Genomic DNA, 7847 nt, shown 5'->3' on the forward strand with positions numbered 1-7847 from the left:
ACGGGCTCTTTTCAGTGAGATGTGACATTACTAGTAGATAGCTGAATAATCTATATTCAAAATCCTCTATAAATGTTCCGATATCCCTTTGCGCTAGGAAGAGATAAATCACAGCTTTCTGTTTCTGATAAAACTCTTTCTCGCTCTGAGGGTGTCAGAGGTGAGATCCTCCATCTGAAACTGTGTGATATGCTACCGGTGCATTTGCATAATATTTGCACATCCATTTCACACAGTATCACTCAGTGTGAGCCTGGACTCGCGCTTCAGGAGGACGCGTCACTGCGACACTGCTGCGTTATATATTTCCATCTCTGCGTGGGAGAGCCAGCGTCTCTGTTTATGAGCTCCAGCAGCCGCGGCCTTTTGGCCGCGGCTGCTGGAGCTCATAAACAGAGACGCTGGCTCTCCCACGCAGAGATGGAAATATATAACGCAGCAGTGTCGCAGTGACGCGTCCTCCTGAAGNTCCCCGCTCGCTCCATCATCTCTCTCATCTACGCAAAACAGGAAGTAAAACACATGGTTTTATATTCTTAGATCATCTTCATTCTTTGGATATGTTTGCAACACTGCCTCAGGCTACCACGATGATCTGCTAGGTTTCAAGACCTATGAATTTCACGATAGTGGAATTTTAAACAATCCAATACAAAGGGGCTTTATTGGCATGACCACATTGTAAACATAGTATTGCCAAAGCATTCCGCACAAGGCGTTATAACAGGACAAAGACAAAAAGACCCCGCCCGCCTCCCCCACCCCGTCCCCAGAACTACACATGCTGGCTATTGTGTGTTTTGAAACATGTTCTCTATCTATGGCACGTCTCTACTGGGAATTGTAGTTTAGACCCTCCAGAAAAACGCGATTCTGCGATCGCAGAATTTACCGCATAATCAGCAAAATGGCGCAGATTTCTAAAAGGCCGCATATTTATCAAAAGGCCGCATAATCCCCGCATTTTTCCACACAAAGTTGAGGGGGAAAAAAGTTAACTCGTCTTGACCTGACGTCATCAGCTCGCGCATCACAGAATGTAAACAACACTGTATAGAGTGAACGTGTGGAGCTCACACGATAGAGAAAACACCAAGATGAAAATATCTAATCCATCTCATTTACCGACGAACATTTCTACTAAAGACCGGGCAAAAAGTGGGGGGAAACTATTCTGCACCCCGTGCAACTGTGTGTTGGAACATAAGAGAAAATCGACGGTGACGACCCACTTTGATTCATTCAAACATTCGAAAATGCTTTCTGCTGCTGCGGACAAGAAAGCCAAACAACTCACGTTCACGAGGCATCAATCTCCAAAACCCTTTAGAGGGCTACAAGAAACGAAGTGAGTAGCCTACAAGATTGAAGCTGCAGATAACGAACGAGTAAATGAAAACAGAATGAGGCGGAGAAGTGTGTGTGTGTGTGTGTGTGCGTGCGATTAAAATAGCCCAATTGCTTTTACAATAAATAAACATTGAATGTGTTTAATTGAATAGTAAAGGGGTTTAACGTTAGTGGCAGGTTGTGTGTGAGAGAGAATAAATAAGACAGCCCAATATTTTAAAAAAAATCGATAATTTTTTCCCGCATATTTCGCAACTTCCTGCAGTTTCACCGCATAAAATCACATAAAATCAAATAAAACCCCGCATGTTTAATCGCATAATCAAGGAATTTTGCCCGCGTTTTTCTGGAGGGTCTAGTAATTTTAAAAGACGTTTTCGTATTTCCCTGTCAACCTCAACCTAGACCTCCAGTTCAAGCTTTCTATTCACACCAAATGTAATCTTGTAAATTCGCTCACGTCCATTGCAGACTCGTAGGAGGGCCAGTTCTGATCGTCCTCACCGACGATGAGCAGCAGAGGACACTGCAGTCGTCCCACCTGCTCAGAGACAAACAGCAGCAGATTGTATCATCGCCTGCTCAGCATTTATCTTTGGATGTTTGAGACTTTACTCAGAGCTACACATTTATCAGAGAACAAAATAATATAAATTCATTTCCTAGCTGTTAAGTTTAAAACAACTGTGATAATACATAGGCTAATGCAAACTCTTAACTACAAGAAACTGACAGATAAGTGTTAGAGAATAGCAAACTAACAACTTTCATAGTTCATTTTGTCTTAAAGGAAAAAAGCGGTTTAAAAAGGGCTTTTTAGACCAAAAAAACAAGCAAAAAATAATTAAAAGAAAAAAGTGTCTCAGGGGTCTGCTGGTACTGACGTCCACTTTGAGTGAGGGGTCTGTGGGGATGGGCAGCTGCAGATCTCTCCAGATCAGTTGGTTATCCTCGTCATAGTGAGCCTTCTCAACGTTGCTGATTTGAAAGAAAAGAAAAAAACGTTGTCTGAGGCTAGCTCCAAAGAAAGACCATCAAACGTTTAAGACCCACCTCTTTTTCCTCGCTTTCGAGTCAGTCTGAGCCGTACCTATCTGTACGCTTTATTGTCTGTCCATAGCCTTTATGTGTGCCTGGTATCTATTCTGGTGTGTGCCTCTTAACTATTCTTGTAATATTATATTTAGTTATAATGTTATGTTAGTTGTGAAGCACTTTGGCAAACCCTCTGTTCTTAAAATGTGCTATAGAAATAAAGTGGATTGGATAGGGTCATGAAAATGTAACGTACAGAAAGTCATAGAGATAACTGAAAGCAGATTAACGTACTTGTTAAAGTAAGTAATTATTTGTTCCAGAGGTCCGTCAATCGGCTGCACATGACTCCCATTGATACACACTGCACAGCTGAGCTGGGACCACACACACACACACACACACACACACACACACACACACACACACACACACACACACACACACACACACACACGCTGTGTGAGTACTTTGAAAATACTTACTTTGTACTTCCATTACTAATTACTGGGGGTGTAAACCTTTCGGTATCTCACCATTCAATTGTATTGTGCCAATTGGTAAGTTACATATAAAAATAGGGGAAAATAGAGTTTATGTTTGAAAAACACCATAGAAACCCTTAAAGCTGCGTCCAATATAATGAAAGTAACCGAGCTGGTCTTACCTTGAGAACTTTGGAGTAAACAGCCATTCTGAGGGTGACACCGGCGCCGAAGGAAAGACCCAACATGGCGATCCTGCTGCCGAGGATCTGAGGATGCTGCTCCAGGACTCTATAGGCCGTCTGCAGCAGGAAACGCGTCGATGTGATCAATAAAACCCCCACAAATGTCCCTACTTTTATCCACAAAAATGTAGAGTCAAAATGACGGGATTCACAGAAGGTTATAAAAGTTCATCTCCACTCTAGCTCTTAACATCCCATCCGATACCCACCCATTATAAAGTTGGTCTATAAAAAACCTATTTAGTTTACTAAAGTACAGAGTCTGGAAAAGCCTTTACAATTCAGATGTCTGTGTTTTTGACCTCTATTCCTTTGTGGAAAAAGCATGAAATCAGCGGGGCGGAAAAAGAACATTATTCCCAATCAATCCGCATGTTTATCTCGTGTAAACCTTGACACGAGAACACTATGTTCTCTGTAAAGGTTAATGAATTTTCTCGTAACACAATCATAGAAAAACAAACACAAAGATAACAGACTAAGATGAGCAAACACTTTTAACCCACATAACAAAGCTCACCGGGTTTACCTCAAAGTAATCATTATCCACCATTTTCCCAGTTCCCTTAGGTGTGAGGTAGTAGAGGGCCAGGGAGGCGATGCCGTGGGAGGCCAGCAGCGCTGCCCGGCACTCCACCAGCTTCCCTCCCCACCCCCAAAGGTCCAAGAGTCCGGGGAAAGGACCAGGTCCTTCAGACGAGTCAAGACACCAAAATAAATCAATAGCTCCATAATTATACATTGTTATATTGATACTTTAGACAACTGAACCATATTTGCTGATATCACAAAGTATTCAAGATCAAGAATTGATTAAATTGAGCGCCCTGCAATCCATAATATTGCGTTTTCCCGATGTTCTCTGGGATTCAATTTGACAAAAAAGTATTTCACTTTTCACTTGCTTATTTAAAACGTCACAAATAACTAATGCTGAATTTGGTTCATTTTCATTGTTAATGTTCTTCTATGTCACATAAATGTCACCCCTAAACTCCGCCCAGAGGACACCTCCCTTCAGAATCTCCCCAGGTCCTACCTGAGGGCAGGAAGAGGGTTGCAGTGAGTCTGCCCTCTGTTATCGGGACTCTACGGACGCCGGGAGCCATGTACCATCGCTCTACCACCACACTGGCCAGCAGCACCTGATCCAAGAAGCCCTCCGTCTGGTGACCCGGGTACACCGAGATTGTGACCCCAATGGGAGTCTGGACGTTCATCTTCCTCAACCTTGAAGAATAAGGGGAACGAGGTAACTCTAATGGTACGTTCACATCGGACACCGGATTAAAGCGATGCGAATATAATCGCTTGAGTTTCCCCGCGGCTTGAAGTTATGTTTACTAGCGTCATTCAAACAAGTAGGCAGACGAAAACACTTTTATAATGTGCTTCGGATATCGATCGATAAGACTAATCTAACATGTAGCTGCTCCGTCCACACTCACAACAATGTCATACAGACAGAAATAAAGCAGCGACTGTATTCACCATGACACAGACAGTCTGTGGTTTGTACATGTATAACTTTTCTCCAGTTTATGAACAGATATGAGGAGCTGTGAGCTCTGTGTGCTAACAGTTAACGGCTGATGTTTTGGTTATCTGATTCAGCGTCAGTGACGGCAGGCCACTGGCTAAACCCTATAATTCCACTGTCTTTTTTTTTGCAAATATAGTAAGTTCTAGTATTAGACATCCAGCGGTCTTCGTTTTACGCATTGTTACATACGGGCATATGCTGTGTCGGGGTCCCGATTCGGACGAAGTTGCAGTGCCGGTTGAATTCTAGTTATAAGTTTGTATGTCAAGATCTACCATGTCGACTTCGCAAACCGAAACTTGTCCCAAACGTCCTCCCGGTGCCATCCGAGAACGGAAAGTTCGTCTTGTCCGGTTGTTCGCCCTCACAAAATGCGACAAGCCGCATTACGTTCATGTTGCAGGACCTGTTGAGACATCAAGGATAAGTCGTGAACCATTGTTGTAGCAAAAAAGTCTGTGCATTTGGAAGTCTTTAGTGGTCACCGCCAGTGACGACTACTTAATTACAGCCAATCCTTGTTTGCTACTAGGCAGAAGAAAGTTACCACAGAGTTTTGTGTCTGGAATAAACCTCGATAAAAAAAGGTTTTAGGGATACCCTCTTTACGTAACGAAAATAGCTTCCTTGACCTGCACCCATTTTTTACGATTGAATGAAGGCCAAAATCCTGCGCAGTGACGCCAAGAGATAAGGCTAGAGTCGACTTGCTCGGAGGAAGACAGAGAGACCATCTTTCTCGTCGGCAGTATATGTAAAGCCTTGGTATCAAACACAGTCGTATAGAACCTACCTTTTATTAGTAAATAAATTTCATTTAATTGAAGGTATTTTTCCACATCCCCGACCTAAATTTACTTACGGAATACCACGCAAGTGTGGCTTCTGCTCTAACTGCGCTGAACGCGGATGCGCTCTCAATGTAAAACAGGTGACTCGCAGTTTAGTGCACCGTGTAAAGAGCGCGTGTAGAGCGCAATCGGTTAGTCGCNNGTGTGTGTGTGTGTGTGTGTGTGTGTGTGTTTGTGTGTGTGTGTGTGTGTGTGTGTGTGTGTGAGATAGTGTGTGCATGTGTGTGTGTGTGTGTGTGTGTGTGTGTGTGTGTGTGTGTGTGTGTGTGTGTGTGTGTGTGTGTGTGTGTGTGTGTGTGTGGTAGCTGTGTTTCTCCGCGAGGGGGCGTCCTTCCTCCATCTCTGCCTCCACCTCTGACAGTCTGTGTGATGAAGCTTATTAACTTCATCTGTAACTGCACGATTTGCAAACACGCGCTTCTTCCTCGGACGCGTTTTCCCCTCCGTCAGGATGAGCATCACTCTGCCCCCCAATACTCAGACCTGTGACCGGGGAACTTGATGAGACCCTCAGACCCCCCCCTCAGTTTGGACTCAACGGGCGTGATGAGCCTCCCGTGATTCCTGTGACGCAGGACCACCGCGCCGCACCGCACCGCGCCGCAACGCGCACTTTGGAGAACTGCAAGAAGCGGTAAAAAAAAAGAAGAGATGCGCCTGCGTTACTTCGCTCTACTGTACGCACTCGTGTAAGGATTCCTTCACGGTGGGGAGAACGCTGATCTGAGAGCGACCAGAGTGAGGAGAGGGCTCCGGAGCGTCATCCCCGGCTGGAATCGAACCGACGCCTGCAAGTGATCCGGAGGAGCGGCAACAAAACCGGCTGTTTTAAAGGAATTTACCGCCTCTGCCAGGATTAGGATCCGAAAGCAACTGTGATCCAACTGAGAGAACAGAAAAAAGTGGATTAAATATATGCATGTTTTTTTTTCTTCTGGTTGATGGATGTGGAGGAATTTAGAGGATGTGTGATATGACACACAGCTGGAGACAGAACATATCTTTCTGACCTGTGACACCGAGAAGAAACACCTGCTCCTGGAGAGAAGAGGTACCTGAACACATCACCATTTATGTATTAATGACTAATGAAAACTGACTGCACGTTATTTAAATAGTATGTATGTGTTTATTCTTGGTCTCTTGGGATTGGATCATGTGGGGAATAAGATCTCTCACTTTGGCATCTTTCAGATTATGGTTTTATAAATACACCAGTGTAATCAATCAATCAATAATATATCCATCAGCACCCATCAGTCAATATGGAGGCTCTCAGCCTGCTGGGTGTTGGTGTGTTTTTCATCAAGTTTCACATCAGATTCATTGTTTCTGATATCAGCTGTTAGTGCGCACTTATGAGGGTGGATCTGTGTCCGTGTGCGCGCAGGTGTGTGTGTGCGCGCAGGTGTGTGTGTGTGTGTGCGTATGTTTTCCGTGTGTGAAAATGGCTCGAAAATGGGGTGCGTTTGCGAGAGCCACAAATTGCAACTTGCAAGTGTGTGTGTGTGTGTGTGTGTGTGTGTGTGTGTGTGTGTGTGTGTGTGTGTGTGTGTGTGTGTGTGTGTGTGTGTGTGTGTGTGTGTGTGTGTGTGTGTGTGTGTGTATGCATGCAGTGGTGGAATGGTGGACTATAACTATAGTACATTTACTCAAGTACCATATTTTGGTTCCACATTAAGAAAGTAAAACCTGGATGGAAATACTCATAGAACAGTTTAATATTCCATAATAATCAAAAATATGAAAATGTACATTCTGCTTACTTTTACTTCATAATGAAATACAATATGCAGATGATAATACTGCTATACTTCTACTTACTGTAATTAGCGTTTCAAATACATGGAATGTACTGGAATATTTTAGGCTATTGTATTTCTACTTTTACTTAAGTAAAGGATCGTAGTACTTCTTCCACCTGTTCGTGTGTGTGTTCCATACTTATAAGTATTAAAATGCATATATTTGTTAGTGACAAAAACAGGATGGTGTAATATTCCATTGTATGATCAAACTGTAAAAAGAGCCATTCTGCTCACTGAGTACTTTTACTTTGATACTTTAGGTACATTATTCATATCATAATACTTCGGTGAGTCTACATTTGAATACAGGAATTTGACTTGAAATTGAATATTTTCAAATATAGTATTACTTTTACTTGAGTAAAGCATCTTAGTAGGCTACTTCTTCCTCGTGTGTGTGTGTGTGTGTGTGTGTGTGTGTGTGTGTGTGTGTGTGTGTGTGTGTGTGTGTGTGTGTGTGTGTGTGTGTGTGTGTGTGTGTGTGTGTGTGTGTGTAGTGTGTGTGTGTGTAGTAGTAGTACGTAGTACGT

General features: G+C 43.3%; 1 protein-coding gene and 1 pseudogene across 1 annotated transcript; one reads left to right on the top strand and one right to left on the bottom strand.

Annotated features, from left to right (window-relative positions):
* Positions 1-386: 386 nt before the first annotated feature.
* On the bottom strand, positions 387-6580 carry LOC104958462 (acyl-coenzyme A thioesterase 5-like). Its single transcript, XM_010786203.1, has 10 exons — positions 6520-6580; positions 5993-6131; positions 4934-5064; positions 4155-4451; positions 3645-3805; positions 3053-3172; positions 2680-2762; positions 2235-2328; positions 1811-1891; positions 387-497 (listed from the first exon to the last, which is right to left on the bottom strand). The coding sequence occupies exons 1-10, from the start codon at positions 6578-6580 to the stop codon at positions 387-389; spliced, it is 1278 nt and encodes a 425-aa protein (XP_010784505.1).
* Positions 5751-7847, top strand: part of LOC104958427 (metabotropic glutamate receptor 8 pseudogene) — a 6141-nt pseudogene continuing 4044 nt past the window's right edge.

The sequence above is a fragment of the Notothenia coriiceps genome, unplaced genomic scaffold (assembly GCF_000735185.1).
Source record: "Notothenia coriiceps isolate Sejong01 unplaced genomic scaffold, NC01 NC01_scaffold00028800, whole genome shotgun sequence".
Classification (NCBI taxonomy): Eukaryota; Metazoa; Chordata; class Actinopteri; order Perciformes; family Nototheniidae; genus Notothenia; species Notothenia coriiceps.